Source organism: Cephus cinctus, unplaced genomic scaffold, assembly GCF_000341935.2.
Source record: "Cephus cinctus unplaced genomic scaffold, Ccin1 Ccin1_scaffold0709, whole genome shotgun sequence".
In the NCBI taxonomy this organism is placed as follows: Eukaryota; Metazoa; Arthropoda; class Insecta; order Hymenoptera; family Cephidae; genus Cephus; species Cephus cinctus.
Window position 1 is genome coordinate 1103577 of NW_014333329.1, and position 20130 is coordinate 1123706.

The window sequence follows — 20130 nt, forward strand, 5'->3', positions numbered from 1 at the left end:
CCCCCGCCCCACCCAAATGCTCAGCGCCGTCGTCTCTACGTGTATCTCCCTCTCGAAGGAATGCCACGATATCCCTACCGGGACGAGTCCGCCGATTTGCAGCAGTCGACGACGTATCCGAATGGCTCTACTCTCCAACCTGCGAAATATCTCGTAGAAGCGAAGTGGATTTCACACCGATCGCTTCTTCAGACTAGAACACTCCTCTCGCGATGCCAAAGTTGTCCTGAAATCAGTAACCAAGTCCCGTGAACCGCAGCTGCATTCTCACGTAGTGTCTCATGTGAGACACAAGAAGGAAAGCACACATATCGAATCAGGCGTCAGCGAGGCGTCGGTATTTCAGTTCAGAAGCCGTAAGTCAAACTCAAAAAAGAGAAACGATTCCAGCGAGATTTTCAAAATCCATAGTAATAAACACGAAGTGTCAATGGTTAATGACATATAAAACGAAAAATAAAAAAATAAAAATTAATAAATCTTGTCAAAGTGTATACCTACTGTGTAACAATGCGTGAACGATACGAGAAGAATTAACATTCCTATAATCGGACTGCAAAGTGGAGCTATGCGAGTGAAGCAGTAGAGTAAATCAGAAGGCAAGTATAATGAAAAATTGACGAGCTAAAAGAGTCCAGCAAGAGAATCGAATGTAAGGAGCACGCGTAGTCAAAGCTACAAGGAGTCTCCGGTCTCTAGTCCGTAGGACAAGTGAAGAGCGTAACGTCATGCTAGGAGTCTAGAACGCATGGGATAAGAAGGCAACGTGGCGAACACTGCCGCACTGACAGTCCGAGCTCTCTACTCGAGGTTGCGAGGCAGCGAGAGAAGCAAAAGTGGGTATAGTGAAGATCAGAGAGAGTCAGAGAGACACCCATTCATCTTGGCGCGCCTAGCCTGCACGGGATTGGCTCGTGGTTGGTAAGGCTGGCTTGCGATTGGCCAGCTCTGTTTACCAGCTGTGCCGGGCTTCAGAGAGGGAGGCGAGAGACAAGCGGCGCCATTATTGTAAGGGGTTACATTTAGCTGGCCGTGGTGTAGTACGCGGCGTTCGGTATAGGGGGCTATAGTACCTTCATGCATGGCCCATAAAGGATTCGTCGACTATCCGAGAAGTACGCAAGAAACGGCTTCTAACATCTGACAGCCACGCTCTCTCGTTGTTTCGCGCCCAGCCCAATTTCGCGGGACTCGAGATCAGCTGGCTGCGCCCACTGTTATCGCGATTACTCACGCGTATTATCAGCGACGAGAGACGCGATACGCGAGACCGAAGTGGCTAACGGAATAAAGAGACGTTTATCCTTGCTCTTTGAGACAGTGGAACACTTCCTTCGATATCCTTCTCTTCGGACCCCGTTTATCCTTAACCTCAACGACACACGGCCGAATTTTACGCACCTACCTGCAGCGCCGGGATCGGGGACCCGGGACTGCCTACCTACCTTAACTCAGTATCTCTGTATAGTCCGATCCCCGATCGTTGTTGTTGTGTTGTGCAAGTTTTGTAAGTGGTAATAAAAGAAAAGTGAAGCCTGACGAAAGTAGCTATAGATGAGAGAAGAAGCTACGGCTACTGGAGTCAATAAACAGCGAGGAGTCAGAGTGTAAATCAAGGAGACGTAGCCGGGCATGATTTGAAAATCTTTAAAAGGATCCGTGCCATCTCGTTAAAATCGCCAGATCGTTATAGGGATTTAAAGAGAGTCGGTGGCCGTTCGCATAAGATGCTCGCGGCCGAGATTAGTGTCCAGTGCGGGTGTTGACTCTCGCCGGCTGTTCGCTCCTAAGCAGCGATGAGTTCTAAATTCATAATCGATAGTATGCTACCTAAGTACCATCAGCAATTCCACCACCAGCAATTGTTCTCCTCCGCGAATCCCAACTCGGTCCAGGCGTGCTCATCCAGCCCGGCGTCGGCTAGCTTGGAAAGCAGCTTGTCCGCGGCGGCTGTAGCGGCAGCGGCTGTCAATTACGCTCAACATAATTCACCGAGTCCGACGGGCTCGAGTCCTCAGCATTCCGGAAGTTCGGCCTCGACATCACCAGCAGCCAGGAGCACGTCCACCATGTATCCTTACGTTTCCGCAGCGGCGGCGCATCATCATCATCAGCAACAACAGGCCGTTGCTGCGGCAGCTTTCGGGGCTTCCTCGAGCATGGTTCCTGGTTTTGGATCGTCGGCAGCCTCCAGTGCGGCGCTCGCCGCCGCGGCGGCCGTCGACGCTGCGACAGCCGGTGACAAATCGTGCCGTTATACGGCTAGCCTCACTGGGAATGTCGCACCATCGCCTGGTGACCCCATGGTCAACTATACCCTAGGTCATCATCATCAGAACGGTGCTACTCCTGGTAGTCTCGTATCCTCTGCTTCGGCCTCCTCAGCCGTTTCCGCAGCTTCCGCATCCATGGCCGCAGCAGCACAGTTTTATCATCAAGCTGCGGCCGCATCGGGCGTTGTTGATCCTCTAGCTTCCTGTCAGCAACCTACTGCGGGTCAACCTGGCATCCCGGACATTCCCAGATATCCATGGATGTCGATCACCGGTGAGTCTTATACGTGTCCCTAACGATCAAAATAATTATTCCTGCTCAGTATCTATCCATTTGTTTATATGCCCACGGGGATGTGCATGGACGTATATGTATGTTTGTGTATGCTATACTTGTTTACTGCATGATAAACGTCATTTATATAGTTACTCCGAACTCTGCGGCTTCCGACGGCAAACCCAACGAAATACCATTCAGATTTGAAACGAGGCATAAAGATTGTACAGACACTTAAAGCGTTTACGATACAATGCTCGCATAGGAAGGTGTTTAAAAATCAATATTTTTTATATGATCTATTTCGAATTGATTGGTGACTTGTAAGGATATTAGAACACACTATAGATCAGTTGAATATAAAGATGGTCAACAGGTTCGCAGCATCTAGCTCGATTTTTGTAAAGTTTATTGTACTAAACACGACGAATTCTTCAATGGAACATGATAATTTGAAGACTTTTACATTTTGACTTATTCTACAAGCACTCAGTTTAAAAATGCCGTCGGACAACTTCCGTTGTTCATAGTAGAATATAAATATACATCACAGGCATTTGCATATACTCAGTTTAGCTGATAGTAAATTGCAGCATTGAATATCTTTTCTGACTAGTGCATGTATCACAATGTGTATGATAATTGTGTGAATTTATGTAGTACAGTTCAATAATCACGCAACGCGTTAGCCAAAACATCTTTGGATATGAAAATTCGTTTATTACAGTTTCTTTGTCATGAATAAGCACTTATGGTCATTCTAGCCGTCTTATCAAATATTTAAATACTTAAAAAACATCAAAAAATTATTCTCATTCACGTATACTGAGTAGACAGTCGCAAGTGTATCCATAAAAATACATTAGCCGGTATAAACGGGAATTCGTCGAATTCCGGAGTGCAAAAATATTTTATTTATAGCGTAAACTGACGATATTGGGTGAATTCTTTATTTTATCGAGTCTCTTCATTTTCTATTAATACGGAAGTACGTGCTGTCTACATACGAAAAAGAATTATTTTCTTCACTCTCTTTGAAATGTCTGCTGCCATTAAGAGCGTCCTGACGACAAATTAGGGAATGGAACGCGATTAAGTTTTAACGAGCGTGGGTATGTAAATTGTTTGCAAAGTCCGGATGCTAAGAGCGTCTTATAACATTCGAATCGCCTATTAACCTATTAGTTTAGTTACGGCCAGAATTCGTTTTTATTGCCACCATAGAAACCCTGGGCGATCCAAAGATATTGGAGAACGTCTCGACGTTTCAGGTCATTGTCATATACGCAATAAAGCATTAATTTATTTGGACATCCGTTATATCGACAAGAATTTTTCAAAATAATGTAAACGAAAGGCTAAACAATTTTTCTGTGTTTTTTCTACCATTAATATACTTCTATATTTCAAATATTTTAATTCTTGTAATTTCACACCTTATTGCGAACGAAATGTTATGACGAATCGATCGAATGAGAAATGGCAACGATTCGAAATTCAAATTCCACACGGATATTACCTCGTTCTTTTTCAAATTTACTTATAAACACGAGTGCATTGTTATTGGCGAAATTCGATATTGCTTTACGTACATGTATTCCCGTCTACGAGACGGCAATCAAGATATTCCTAGTCATTGTTATTGTTACGGCAATGTATCTGCGTTCAAGTTCCCACAATAGCGATAACCCTCTACATATGATATGCACACGAATTGATAATAAGGAGGCTGCGCAAATTGGCATCCATGTGAGTTAAACGAATGGAATAGTGACTACGAGGTACAAGGGAATTTAAATCGAACGTAAAAATCTAAAGAATATTTTATTAATGCAGCCTCTGTATTACGTATATGAAAATACTGCTATATATTTTCGATAAAACCGTCAGTGGAGCCTCGCACGTCCCATTAAGAATCCTGACCCGGCATTTTCTAATTGCATCTTCTTGGTGCGCTTCGGCACGCAGTACTCGTATGTTTCCGGTTTGTTAGCCTTTCCCGAAAAGCGTGCGTCGCGTGAGATGGGTTTAACGACTCCCTGACGTATGAGCTTTTGGGCCTCACCCTTGACGCTTCCTGACTAATGGGATGTTCTTCATTTTTTATTTTTCAGACTGGATGAACCCCTTCGACCGAGTCGTGTGTGGTGAGTAATACAATTTTCTATAGTATACGTATTTTTTTTTTAAATTTACATTCGATTCCAATGATTTTGAAATATTTGTATACCGGGGGATAAAATTTATATGTTGCGACGACATATGCTGATTTATTCAGGAAGAGTGGTAATTTCTTTCTTTTTCTTTTTTATTATAAACTATGATCTGGCGTGAAAAGTATTTTTAAAGCAATGAAACTTCCGTGTGAATATACTCGGGTAAAGAAATCCAAGAAGGAGTGTATCGTTATATTTTTATGATGCACACGTATCCCCGTACGAAAGGGATGCTCTTTCCGAGTGATTCGATTCTCAAGGAGTTGGCTATGAAACGAGTGAGAATGACACTTTTCAATGATATTGGCCATTTTTGTCTTGGGAAATAAAGTCACATTTAAATTGTCGATAACAATTTTCATGTACATTTATAGTCGTTTCCATTTGTTTCTTTGAGTCGCGTGGTGGGTACTTTACAGAAATTCGAAATAAACATTGGAATTGATAGCGAAACGTATCATTTAACGATTTTGTCTCTTGTTCATCTAATCATTGATTTTCATGGATTTCTTAATACTCAATTATTTATTACCATTTTCCTAAACTTTTTCTCCTCATCGTTTTTCTGTCTACGACCAACCAATCTTTATACAACAATTTATCTATAAGTTTCTCGCGAACCCTGAGCTAAACGTGAGGTTATATACGTTTATTTATGCTAGAAGAATCTTATAGTTTTCTCGTCGATGTTGAATATTCAAATAATTGAGGTTTAGCCAAATTTGTATACTATAAAAACAACGTGGTCGAAAGATCTTGATAAAACGAATTCATCCCGAAGCCACGGCATTGCGGCACATGTGGCTGCCATATTTGTGTCTCGCGTAAACCTGTTTCTCGATTTATGTCCAAAGAGTATACCTACGGGTTTGCTCAACTGCTCTAACCGTGCCTCTCCTTTCTTTTTTTAATTCAATATATCTTTTACTTGAAAGGCACGCAACTGTTCTATAAGGAACGATAGCGTTGAGTGGGAATTGATCTTTCCGATTACACTGATGGAATTTCAAAATCGAAATAATAATGCTGTCTTAAACATTATTTCCCAATAGAACGAATACAATGACGAGAATCAAAATAACATTTTAAAACGAATTTTGTAATTGTCATGAATAATTAAACTGTTAATTCGATATCGTCTGTCTCTCATTTTGACTCCGGTAGCTGCTTGCTAATTTCTCGTGAATGTCATATAAATTCGAGTAGCAAAAACTTGTATTTCCAAACATCGTATTTGCTTTTAATTAAAATTCTGATAATTACTTAAAATTAATGACACATCTCTCAATTCAATCTCAAGATCCTCTCATGTCTCAATATCGTTTTTAAAAAAGATATATCCTTTTCTCTTGTTGCTTCAGGCTGTATCATTCAGTCCCATTTTTTTCCTCGCAGAGTAGTTCTTTGAAGTGAAAGGCCCTCTACCTTACGTGCCATATACTTTCTGTGGAAAGTCCTGCGCTATTTTTATGACCGTTCGATACTACGACACGTAGAGTAGGTACTCGCGAAGGCGCTGGCTTCACGAGAATTACAGGGAAGTGCTATAAATTTCATAAACCGGCGACTCCAAGGGACGATTCGATTGGTAGTTTGGTATACGTAGTGTAGGTATATCAATATCACAAATAGTCAAAGGTTGCGCGAAGACATTTTAATTCTGGTTCTTTATGCACTTACTTCACCATAGGAAAATCATAATTCGTGCCAACATACCATACCAATATATACAGAAATGCTTGCTTAACAGCAATGACTATTTTATTTCACACGAAAAGAACCACAGCGCCATTTCATAAATCAACCAATAATCAGTTAATAAACATAATTGCAGTCAACAACTTGAGCAAAATTTCATAAATTATATACTCAAAGATACAAGATATCTCTAGATCTCGTTTCAATCAATTTCCATTTAGACGTTTGAATTCTAAAAGAAAATTCCAGATCTGTTAATAATTTCAGCTTCTTATAATTAATTTCACTGATACGTATGGGAGTCATTTGAAGCACAGAGAAAACAACTCCTTCGCACATTACCGAAGGTTTAACACGTTATTGATTAGTTACTTCGGTAAGTGAATTCAATACTAGACAGTAATTTCATACGAATTAAGATACTCAATTCCAGTTATGTATATTCCAGTTAATTTACGTCTCACTGAAATGCCACGTGTGCTATGTTATTTATTTAAGATTTCTCAAGTCCGTTTCCACCGTGTCTCCATACCACCACGCAATTGTGTCAGAAAGATCGACTTATCATTGCGTGTTACTAGATAGTTAGCAAGCACGAAATCAACGTCCCATAAGAGCAGGAGACGATCCGTTGCGATTTACCCTTTAGCTCAGACTGCCGGACATTTTATTTAACCCTATCGTTAATTGCCCTCTGAGCGTTCATTATAGACTTGTGAGGTAAAGGAGCAGCCGCCATTTCAGCCGCTTCGGGCGGCTCGTTCATTAAGACTATCACGGATGCAGGTAGTAGATACCAACCTATCTCAGGGTGCCACAACTATACCAGTTTACTCCTTAGACTCTTCCCACTAGTAATTCGAGAGGGGGAATTCGAGTCTTTGGGAATTTGTGGGACGTCTTACCATCTTCACGCAGATAGCGCAACAAGGGTCATTTCCTATGACGATACAGGCTCAGCTGTCTCCTTGTAATGTCGGATAACATGCAATAGGTACATTTACAAGAATGACTCCTCTTGTCGTCTCTGAGATAAAATAGTCTGCGCCAGCTTCAGCGTTATTTACGGTATACCAACGCGCGCAATGTTAAAATTCAATGAGGATCGAGTGCGTTTAAAAATTAATCATAATTTCACCGTGAAAATTTTATTTTGAATAGACGAAAATATTCGCACTGTTTAAATTTGATTTTGAATCGAAAACTTATATAGGCAAGATGGACAATCTCTTGTAATCTGATTATTTCGAGATGGATACGTTGTTGATATCCCGAGACGACGATTGCGGACTTTTACGAGTTATAAAGCAGTTATAGGGTAGGACCGCTCCTGAGGGTAAGTTCGTTGCGGGTCATGGGGTTCTATGGGAATCAGGATACGTGAAGAAGAGACGCCGGAGGGTAGAATGGCGGATGAACTCGGGACGTAATTAGAAATGGCTTCCAATTCCAATTTCGCGTTTATATGACCTGTTTATGAATGGTGTACCGTGAGCTAAGACAGCCTATGCACTCATCTCGTTGGGCGAGCTGGCTGGATTGTTCTCGATGAGGTGCGGAGATGTTTGACGAGATGAGAGTGAAGCAAGTAGGCAACGAAAGAATGGGAAAATGACTGGGAGCTGCTAGAAGGGAGAAGACTATGAGCTCATAAAATCATTACGTCCCCGACCTTTATGCGTTTATGGACCATAGACGATCCTTGTAAAACAGGCCCCCGGCCTGGTACCCTAGAATCACGGGACTCGAGACTTACTCCATTACTGGAGAGAACCTCGGCTTCGAAACGTCGATATCAGTATATCTTCTCGAGTTTCGATAAAGGAAATTGAAGGGGGCTGTATTTCCGAGCCCTCGTGGAAAAAAAAGAAACTTCTACGTAACTTCCGATCTTAGTCGGAACAGTTTGGAGACATCATTCGCATAAATTTTCATATTATACTTTTGTGGCTCAATATCAATTCACCAAATTCCTATCAGAATTTAGTATTTGACATATCGTTTTATTGTATCGTATAAAACCTCTTGATTTTGTCTGTTTCGTTATTCGTCTCAGGGTCAAATAATTAAATCAATGAATATTCGGATAATAAAGTTCAATTTCATTTCTGCTTTCATCCACTTCATCCAAGGGAAATTGGTCTTCAAGGATGATTTCAAATAATGATATTAGCATTCGAGATAATCATACTAAGTTGGGAAGTGGTCCGAAAAATTTTCTTTAGGAAATTTGCATTCTTAGGTGTAGGCATATAGGCACTAATCAGAGTTCACGTTTCGTTATCGTTACCTATACCAAAGTGGTATTGCTTCTGCTGGTTTTCTCTCTTTCTCAAAATCTATGGTCCGATATGGATTAGGAGAAGAAGCATGAACGAGCACTCCCTTTATTAACGAAACTTCACGATCCCTAAACTCTCGCAATGCGCACCCAACCGGCTCGTTTCTAAAGCGTCGGTCTGATTGTGGGAAGGTAATGCTTTTCTCCGAAACGATTCTCAACGAGGGGACGAGATGTTCATCTCCGCGTTGCCAGGCTATATCACCCAAGAAACTCCATTTATCCGTCATTGAAAAAATCGCGAAAATTTATTTGATTACAGAAACGAGATGCACTTAACGATATATACCTATATATGTGGATGGATGATGCCATTGACGCAGAAGTATTGTGGATACTCAATGAATGTTATACAAAAATATCAGACTTTGCACGCAGTGTGGTATAGTACCATATAATACTAAATATGAATTATATTAAAAATAAATACAGTGAGTCATTGCAAATTATTTTTCTTACAAATTTTAATGCATAACATTCTATAGTATTTTGTCACTTCAATTATACGTCATACTATTTTCTAGTATATTAGGTTTAGTATTCTCAATTCTTAGTCATGGGTATACTCCAAAGTGCAAGAGCAATAGTACTCTGGCTACTGAAGATCCATTCAATTTCGGCGTCCTAACGGGTGCACTGTAATACGGTATACTTTATGTACAGTAAACAAAGCGATCTAAATAAGACACTGCATGCCCGTGTCCCACTGTGAAGCACATTGCGCATTGCGCTCTTGATATAGGTACCTTCATATCATAGCGTGTCTCTACGAGTTCATCCAGACTCATTCTAAAGAATAGCATTAGGGCAATTCCTCGCTGGAGCGACACTGTCTATATATACACAGAATAGAAGTCAGGGATGTTTCACAGTGCTTCTTCGTACGGTGTCTGACTGTCGTTACCATGGGAATGCGGCTTTAATCTACAGTGCGTAGATACACGAGGTTCACGATCTGGTATAGGGTTCATCCAGAACGTCCATATACTATAGTATACTAGTAGTATAATAGTGGCTGCACGATGAGAGCCCGATGTCCGCTCCCAGGATGAGTACACCCGTACGCCGGCTAGCACGAGATAATGTATAATTTATAATCAGACCGATCCGCTAGCAGAGCTGCTGCACGGCTGAATCCTCCGCCCCCGAAAGCCGCCGCAACCCACCCCTCATTAGCATTCGATGATGGCTGCCGCGTCCTGCAGAGTCGGTATTATCCCGTTCCATCGTTCCTGACTCCCCCACCTGGTCCTATACTCTATCTCGTTCTACTCCTCCTTGTCCTCATCCTCTTGCTCCTGATCCTTCTCATCCTGGACCCATCTACGACCATCCTCCTTCTATACCTACCCAGGTTTACCTAACTGACAACCTATAGCTTGGTATCTACCATCCAGTCGCTATACTCTATACGCCAAGGGACCGCGAACTGCTGCCAAAATCTACGGAACCAATCGAATTCTCATCCGAGCCGCAAATCTACCGAACACTTCCGGAATACCGGGAGCGATTCGGCCACATCCGCTATCGGGATGCCCGACCAGGAAAACTTGCCTCTCGGCGAACCAATGCCGAGCTTGCTGCTAGATCTTGGGGATACATTATCCGTAAAGGGTGGAGGTCATTCCTCCAAAGTTTCTCCGAGTCCAATGCTCCCTGGAAGTTTCGGGGTGGCTTTTCTGAAAAGGAATGCTGGGTAATGGCTAAAAGAGTATTGGGGTAAAAGATCGTTGGGTAAATGATTGTCAGTGATCGAGATTAGTTTATAAGAATATATATATGCATACTAAATTATTTGATAACTCTCATAGATAATACCTAACTATACTCGTACGAGGGATACTTCGTTTTTTTAATTTAGGTTATCATATCGCTGTCATAAATTCGATATACGGTATCTCGAATTTTAGAGCTGGTCCTTTGTTAGTCATTTAGGTAATAAAATGAGAGACTGTTTGAAACTGTTGAACTTCGAAGTCTTGAATCATTCTGGTAAAATTATTTTTTTTAACCAACACTCCCTGGACGACAACGGTATTCTTAAAACAACCAGATATTTTTAGGCACGGTTACTTCACTCTTCGTACTCGTGCCAGTCTTATTTTTGCTGGCGGGTCCACGCTTCATTCATAAAAAGCAAATGCAGCTGGGTTTTATATATCTTGGATTTGCTTGAGGATCGTTACAGGCACGCGGCAACAGTACATACGCACTTACGTCGAGTCTTCTGGCTTCGTGCGTTGTTTTCCTACGCGAAAGCTAATTTTAACATCTTCCCTCCACCAAGGCGTTACTTTCTTCCTGATTCAACCGCGACTTTGTACTTTTTCTGTTTTTGTATTTTCTTCGGTCAGCACTTTGTCTACCCGTTTTAAATTTGTTTTAAAAAGTGTTCATAGTATTTCAGCTACGATAAAAGTCTTGTCTGTTACTTTGTCCCTTACGATATAAATGCTTTTCTCTAGACCGCGCCTTTGTGCTAAAGTATCTGCGATACTTTTTCGCAGCCATACTCTTGCACTCTGTTTTACGTAATAACGTTATTTTTATGATTCTCAAAAAAAGTATAAAACCACAAGAGAAACCTGCCTTAATTATTGGTCTGCTCGAACTTCGGTCTCTGTAAGTTTACCGACACCTTCGCTCACCTTAAACATGGGATAAACGTACAAGCTCTCGTAACGATACCCACTTTGTCGTTTACCAACTGTTCGAAGAAGCGAACCGACATAGATTCGTAAATTTTTCGTTTTCACGAACAAGTTAAAAATCGACAAGGTCTACTGGGTGAATCATATATCCCACAGTCATAACCGCTGGCATGACTTCCCCATGGGAACCTGCACGAAGAAGGCCAAACGTAGGCAGGTCAGAATCGTGTTGTCACAGAGATTATTGAAACTGCAATTTTATGGGTCTTAAAAGCAGTTTAATTGCCGTTATATAAGTGTTTATGTGTTGCCAAGGTGCCTCCGCCTGTGCCACCCCAAACGTTTATTTTATGGTCATCCAGCAGCGGCGCGCGCACCCTGTTGTCGCGTGCCGAACCCATCATACCAGTCAAATCCTCGCATCAATGGTGTCGATCCTCCTGTCCTTAAATTTTTATCTTCTGGACCACTTCTAGGTAGCAAATTCCAGCAGTTATAGCGTAACCCCAACAAAGCCATTCATTCCTACACCGTCGAAGATCTTCACGATCTCCTCAGCATCTACCAAATACCCGAACCACCGTACATACTCAGTTTTCCATATATACCAAATTTTCCAAAAATTATTTTTTTTTATCAGCCTCAATTATATTTTCATTCTTTATTATCAAATTTTCACTAATTACTTTTACTTATTCGTTACGAAGTACCAGCAGGTAAAACGCGCTATTTGCTAACGATAGCATTACAATACGCGAGCACTGTGCCACGGTATTTGCAGCGACCTTGTCTCTTATCCTGTTCCCGTGAGTCACATAAGAATGTCACTATCTCCGGGTGGCAATATGTACGAACTCTCTACGCAGTAGAATAGACTTGACATTAGAAAGCTCCTCTTCGACATTTACAACCCGCTCATCCTGTCGAATTTTCTCTTTTTCCTTTTTTTTTTCAGGGAAAAAATTCGCACGCGCCCTTACCGAATTCCCCTTTCGGGTCTTTGGTTACGTTTTTTTTTTCTTTCTCGCCCCTTTTCTACGATCCGTAACTTTCACCGTACCCTTTGTTAATGTCACTCTCCACGCAAGAAACCCCATAATAAAGTTTACCTGATCCGCAAAAAAAATACTAGTTCGAAGGAAAACACGATGCTTCGTGCGTTCATAAATCACTGTTGGTATTTTGTGCGCTCGACCGGTGAAAGTAAAGGCTTGGATGTCACTTTTTGTTTTTCACTTTCTTCCGTCTGTCGAAACGAAGAAAAATTCATATATTCTCTCGGGTACTTTATACGAGAATTTAGATCGTTATCGCCCTCGACATAATTACACGTGGGCGAAAGGGAATGTCAGTATAAAATAGAATTATCATCATTAACGTTATTTTATTTGTTGCATAATATTTGTGATGTCAAACGAATGACTTACGCTGAGCGTACGAGTCATTAGGCAGCGATGATGACAGCAATAAAAAAGGAGTCCCGTCTAAAAAACAGTAACGAATAAATGAATTATTAATTACATCACATCTAAACACTAATAAAATTAAATACTCCGACGTTTCATTTGCATTGTAATAAATAAGATCAAGATTTATAACGAATGAACAATCGTATCTACAATTTGTGACAGGCATAATTTTTTACATTAACATAAATTCGTAATTTAATAAAATACTAAAAATTCAAATAAACAACATTTTTATTCACATTTTCCAACTGGTTTAAGAAAAGTCTTTAAATTAAAATTATTTAAATTTTGACTTCATTTTATTATGGTTCATGGACATGGAGTCTGCCTACAATTACTCGGTAGGTTAATCGTCTTGGAAAAACAAAGTGGAACGAGTCCATGCATTCCTCGACTTCGGCCGTGAATTATTATGCACTTATTCCTTCCCGAGGAAATTAGTAAAGGGATGATAATCGTGCCTTTGCGCTCGAGGAAGAGTCTCGTCTTCGTAGTTTATAGAGTTAAGTGGTATCCTTAATGAACCGATCGCCCCAGGAGCTTCTGAAAGTATTATCTCGTAGGAACTGCAGCCATGCAGATTCTTACTTATATATGTATATATATATATATATATATTTGTATAAGCTAGAGAATACGTAAACGATACGAAAGTGCCTGGGCGCTCTAGTAATTATTACCGGCCGGCCAATTACCGTAATTACACCGTCATCGTTATCTCCGATAACTACGAGCCTGCGTTAAGTATTCCTCTGTGTATCCTTTGCCGAAGGTGCGTTTTCATTGCCCACGTTGAAAATCGTTACGGAAATTCAACATGTGCGAAAAAATCATCGATCACCATGACTGCGTGCCTGTATCCACTATGGGAGCCTCGATTAGTTCTTTTACCTTTATACCCTATCTTATGTTTCTAAGACGCGATTATGATAATGCTACGACGTATTTCAGTCGCTCGTCAATTGGCCATTGACTATGAATGACTACGACCGACGTTGACAGTTGTATTGTAGAGATATACGTTTCCGTTGTGATTTTACAGAGCCTTGAGGCAGGTTAAGAATTTTTTAATGGTTTTTGAGTATTAGAACAGAAAGAAAATACATTTTATTTAGCAACATTGACTAAAATATCGAGTTAGTAACAAATCTATGGAAAAGTGTAATTTTGTGCACTGTTACAAATTATATTGCTTTTTCGTATACGTTGTATTTTATATTGGTATATACGTATGTCGTTGTACTGGAAACTAATATCGATCAGTAATTATTCGATTGTAATAACTAATGAACTTTATCAATTCTAATTGACATATCGCTAATGATAAAATCTGTAACATTTGCACATGGCTTGTTGTTATGCTAACAAGTATTATGCTAACCTGAAAAATACAGATAAATATATCTCAATTATTATACCTTCATAATAGCTCAAACTTTTCGCTCATAATAATGTACACAACCTGACGCCTACTTCACGGGAGTTGTGAAATTTATGTTCAATTTGATTGTCAATCTGGAGATAGGTATATTGATGACTGAGAAATCTCACATAAAGTACTTATGTAACGGGTGTCCCAAATGTATCAACTGTGCGCAACGTATTTACTCTTTGCAACACACGGCATAACTTTGTATCAGGAGACGAAACTCGTAATATTAAATTATAGTTGAAGGAACTGAAAGAAAAAAAAAGCATGAGCAATATGATTCACCTAATTATAATTCAAGACTGAGTAAATTCGGAAATTTAGATAAAAAAAATTCAAAGAATATTTGGCACAAATGATAAATATTTGAGTAAACAGGCAAACCGACCAAGTGTTCACGAAGGTGTTGGAAAGTGGTCAAGTTCAGCACCTAAACGCGACCTAAGCTAAAACTGCATAACTGTACTGGTCTATGGCTGTGTTACTCTACGGCACCATGGCACGACACCGTAGTAGAGAACGACCCCCCGGCGGGCACTATCGTAACAAATGTGGCCGTTTGCATAACACGACGACGAGCAATTCGGACGGGTTTGACGGTGCGCGATATAGACCTTTAGCTATAGAGGCATAGAAGGCAGGGGCGGATCGTCGCTGGGTACAGGATGGGGGTTCAATGGTAGGGTGGTTCTATCTCCCAAGAGCCCCCCGTGTAATCTACGCCCGAGATAGCCAATACAGAATGGGACTGCCGTACCATTTCAAGGCTTTTCGTCTCTCGTTCTCTCATCCTACTTCCTCTCTCATTCCCTCTCCCTTGCTCCCTCTCTCATCCCGCCATGTCTCCCCGTGCCGCAATGTGGCGAAACAACGGCGTTAACGTTCGTTAACCGGTCCGGCGCCTATCCCGAAGGGACAGGCCACATAATAGGCTTCTGCGACTTCGTCGAGTCGTCGAGAGAACAGCGTTTCTTATCTGCTGCAGTCCTTGAAAGAGAGGAGAGCTCTGGCAATCCTGTCGAACGCGATTCTTTCTTTCAGCTTACAAATTCTTTTTTTTTCCATTTTCTCTGTCTCTCTGTCTCCTCTACCCTTGAGACATCTTCTTGGTGGATCGTTCGAGTAAAGTGGTCGTGGGAATGGCAGAGATAGTTGAATCCCGGGACTTCGAACCTGTTACTGGCAGGAGGTTGAAATTAATGGCGAAATTTATCCAGAACTCGATATATATAGGATGGTGGAATAAATGACAGGAACTGACGTTACTTCTAGGACGTGCTCTTTCACCGTTCCACATTTGATATGCTATAGGTTATCACGACTCTATCCCGGCGATAAAACTAAAGGCTCCATTTTCGGGTTCGCGGGAGTCCCACGGGCGTGTGGCGCTGCAGGTGTGGCACTGACGTACCTTTATATAGTATATGTATAGCTAGGTAGTTGCTCCAGAGTTTTCCTGGGGGCTGTGCTTTGCTCGCATAGGGGCGAGGGTGCATGAGGCCGATCTCTCGCTCTACGGGAAGAGTAGCTACCACCGAGGCCAGGTTCAAACGAGGGTGGAATCGTTACGAGCGGGGGCCATAGATGGCGGCACGCATGCGCCAGGAATTCCCTTTGTCCGCGTAGCGCAGCCAGCCTGTGAGAGGAGGGACTCCCGCAGGACTTCTTCTATCTTACTGCTTTTATTATATGTTTGCCCGGCAAACTCTCTCGCACTCTTATACTCCTCGTCTCTTCGCCATCCACTCCTTTCTCTTTTGGTCTCACTCTTTTATTCTGTATTTCTCTTTCTCCCTCCCTTTTCATGGCTACCCACTCGGGGATGCTGCAAACGTTATGGAACCTGCCCAGGCCATTCTCTCGGATCGAAACGCTGCAATTCGTCCGTATTTTCGATGCATTCTCAATTATAGGAGTTACGCGCATGCGCGCTCACGTACCCGCGCCCGGGCAATTGCTCCCGTGGAATTAGCATCGAAGATTGCCAATATCTCCGAGCGCTTTCCCGCATTTACATATTTAAAGCTTACAACGCACTTGCTGCCTGGACATTAGCAAAATTACGTACTAAATTAGTCTTCCCCCTCCTTTGTTACGGTGTAAATTTGGTCAGGCTTCTGGTTCTACGAAAGATTGAGCTTGACGGTTTTATGAATTTTTGCTACATGAACTATCACAGGGAATTGTATTGCTTTGTCTTAAACCCTGGGAGATTTTGCAAAATATAAAAATATATAGCAAAATAATTTTCTATAGTTTTTATGAGTCATGATTAATATTTAAAAAATGTACTCAATGAAGATTTTCAATCATTTTTTAAACATGCAATTACGTGCAGTTTATAGTACTTTCTTCTCCGTGTACGCACGTCTGGCATTGCACTCCTTAAACTTAATTCGCGCCCTTCGTGACATGCGCTCAATGGAAGAATTACTGACCATCAGACACAATAAAGTCTAGTTGGATGATCTTTCACTGTCTGTATATGCGTCACGTATATTTTGCAGTTAACAGTCGCCGTCAACTGCCAAGGAAACCGTCGTTCACAATCGCGTATCACATAGTAAAAATTGAAATACACATATACTGCCTTGAGCGAAAAATATCTAATAGTCTTTGCACTTTTTTGTTTTCGTCGAGGCGAATGCCACTGCGTGACTCGCAATCTCATGACGGGAATACAGAATTATTTGAGAGATGCGCATTAATGTGAAATCCACCGGATTTGAATGCTTAATTGTCCTGAACGCTATTCGCATATAAATCGGTGGCTTATCGCTTGACAGAGGAAAAGCTTGTTTTCCCACGGCATTCAATTGTCTAAAAAGCGAATAGGATAATAAATGCAATTGCATTTCTTGCATATGCAATCGTCATCCCTGCTAGGCAATCCCAAGTATCTTATTTCATGTAAATATGTAAGAGATGTTCTAAATCAGTATTTACCACAATTCTGTAATATATATATTTTTTTCAATAAAAAATTCGAAAAAGACTAATTCGCCGAAGGGCGCTAAATTTTTCAAGATGACGCAACGATCCAGTCTCGGTGGCGACGTTTTGATGGGGCAGTAATGGCTCGACCAATATGTACTCTCTTTCCCGTAAAGGGGTTTGAACGGAGGGATGAACGTAGCCGGGGGTGGTCCCAGGACAAACACACTTTAGCCACCTCGCCTGTAGCTAGTAGGGTGTATATAGTACAGGGTTGGAAAGGGCCGGCATTGGTACCAAGTCAGAAGCGTCCTGGTGCCACAGGGAGGGTACAAGCGAATAAGGGTGACAGAGAAAACGCTACTAAGGATATAAGGGTGAAGCAGGGTGCGTAGCGTCGACCAATATCGTAAAGCCGCAACGTGCCCTGATTAAACGTTATGTGGGTTTCGGCATTTCACACCGCAGCAACACTCCACGCCTTATAGGCAGCCTGCTACATTGCCCAGGATCACCTGGGACTTTAACTAGGTAACTCAAAATTTCTTTTAATAAATATTTTCCACTGTTTACCACGTGAGATTTATGTTAGACTACACAGCCACGTACGTTGGCTCGCCTAAGCATGCGTATTACCCTTTATTCAGCCAACCTGAACACAGCTTCTTCGTATGTAGAGTAGGTATCGTTTACGTTCCTGCGAGCTCTGATATTCAGGCGTCGTTCCGTCTGTAGTACCCATCCAGGATTTTTGAGATTCGCCGGGTAGACTTCACGACTAGCAGTAGGTACTTTGAGTATCAGCCTTTTTATTTCACGATACCGAGAACGATCTGTATACTGCTGTATGTATCTAGCTATTCGAACAGTACTGGTAAGCATATGTTAAGGTACAGGGTACGCGCATAGTGCGTTATTCTTTTCAACTGGAACTGTATACCTATATTTCGAACAGAAATGGTTAACACTTGGGAATTACCAGTGTAGAAAGTGTTTGTCTTATCGAGGAGATAGAAGAAAAACTGCGCTTAGGTTTTTCAAGACCTAAAGTCACATGGGAATGGATATTACCTCTTTCCTACTCAATTGGCCTGTATGTGCCTATAGCATTGTCAGCGACGTTTACCTATGCTTTTACTATATTCAGTAAGGTCTTATGGGAACGAGTAAGTTGGCATCATTTTCAAAGTGGGTATAGCATTTTTTTTTAACATTTCCTTTGTGTATTCCGTCACGTTGCATTACAACTTATCGAACACGGAGCGTCTGCCGAGAAAATTTAATGCGCCGTGTGGTCGCAATTGCTGAAAAAAAGGCGTCTCTACGAACAAGTGGGTACAATGTTAAATTGAGATATTTCGGCTGCCAGGCCCGTACACTGGCAGTACTTTTATTAGGTAAAAGAGACACGGCGACATTTGCATGTAACGACGCCGAGGGTAGCGGAAAATATAGGATCGCGTCGCGGGGTTGGCAAAAGGGAAGAAAGCGTAGAGCGTCAGGGATGTAATTAGAGGGTTATACGGTACAGGCCAGGGTGCGCCAGCATCGGTAGATAGAAGTTGAAACGGGGGTGTGAGTTCGACGGTGGGTGCCTTTGTTAGGTCAGGAAGCAAGGGTTCCCTCTACACACACTTCCCCATGCACCCTTCGGAGGGGGATGTTTTGCCAGGATCATTTCAATATGTCATCCTTTATTTTAAAATTAAAATTTAATCCAGTAGGAACGCCTACACCCTCTCCTCGGGATTACATTTATCTCGGGAAATGGCGCCTTGCCGGCTGGTTTATTTTCGAAGTCACGCTCGCTGACTCCAGGACGTTGCTGCTGCCGCCGTTATCCGCGTCGCGGCGCTTCCTACGGTACACGTACATAGGCACACCATGACAGACGCCTCCCGATCGTAAAATCAAAATTTATGTACCGATCCGAAACCATACTTTCAATTCTCACATTTTCTTCTACACTCTCTTGATGGATTGCTTTCGATTTCATACCATACATATGGTAATCTCTTAATAGCGGCTACCAAAATATTCCCAAATTTCTCATTAGCCATCCTATGACAATTTATCTCCTAAATATTATTTACATACCCATAATTATTATCGTGTCAATTTTATTATAACGATAACTAAAATAAATTTTACATCTATTTAACTTACAATTCAGCTTTCAAATATCCTTCATCCATTTCCTCCCTCTTATCGCTCTCGTGCCGTAGCGTTTCTCGCGACTACGAAAAAATTGAATTTTATTACAAGTCTCGCAGATATCAGTAACCAGTAGTAGGGAAGAACCACTGAGAAGAATGGCTGCAGTCGGCCATGTATATCTAGACGCTATATGTATATATATACCGTGCGAGGTATCTCCCTGGTACCTAAGTGAAGCACGTGAGTGTGAATATTACTGTGCGTGTTTGGTAAGCAAGGAGCCTGTGTTAGGTATTATGCGTGTAAGGCAGATACAGGCCGTATAATGGGAAGCACCCTTATGGATGGCGTTGGGTACCGTTGGGAACAATGGAAACCTCCCCCCACCATCCATCCTTGTCGGAATCCTTTATTACAACCCGCTATACTAATACCATACCCTCGTATATATCCATATACGTACTATATACCTGAAGTATATATACTGCCACGCATACGAGTCGGGAATGAGCTGTCCAACCAATCAGGATTTAAGTCTATTGCGAGGCGTGATGGACGTTCTCCTCACCAACGTGCACTTAGGTACGTTTTCTCTTGTAAATACGTTATATGCATATGCGTATATACAAATACGAGATACCTATTATATCTTACGTACTAGTATATACATGTACTTCATGTATTT

General features: G+C 41.6%; 1 protein-coding gene across 1 annotated transcript in view; it reads left to right on the forward strand.

The window, feature by feature from the left end:
• The first annotated feature begins 1039 nt into the window (after positions 1-1039).
• LOC107270217 (homeobox protein abdominal-A homolog) overlaps positions 1040-20130 on the forward strand; it is a 34238-nt gene continuing 15147 nt past the window's right edge. The window contains exons 1-2 of the mRNA XM_015745023.2: positions 1040-2547; positions 4665-4697. Of these exons, the coding sequence (XP_015600509.1) occupies positions 1797-2547; positions 4665-4697 (784 nt within the window). The 5' untranslated portion in view covers positions 1040-1796. The remainder of the gene's footprint in view (positions 2548-4664; positions 4698-20130) is intronic.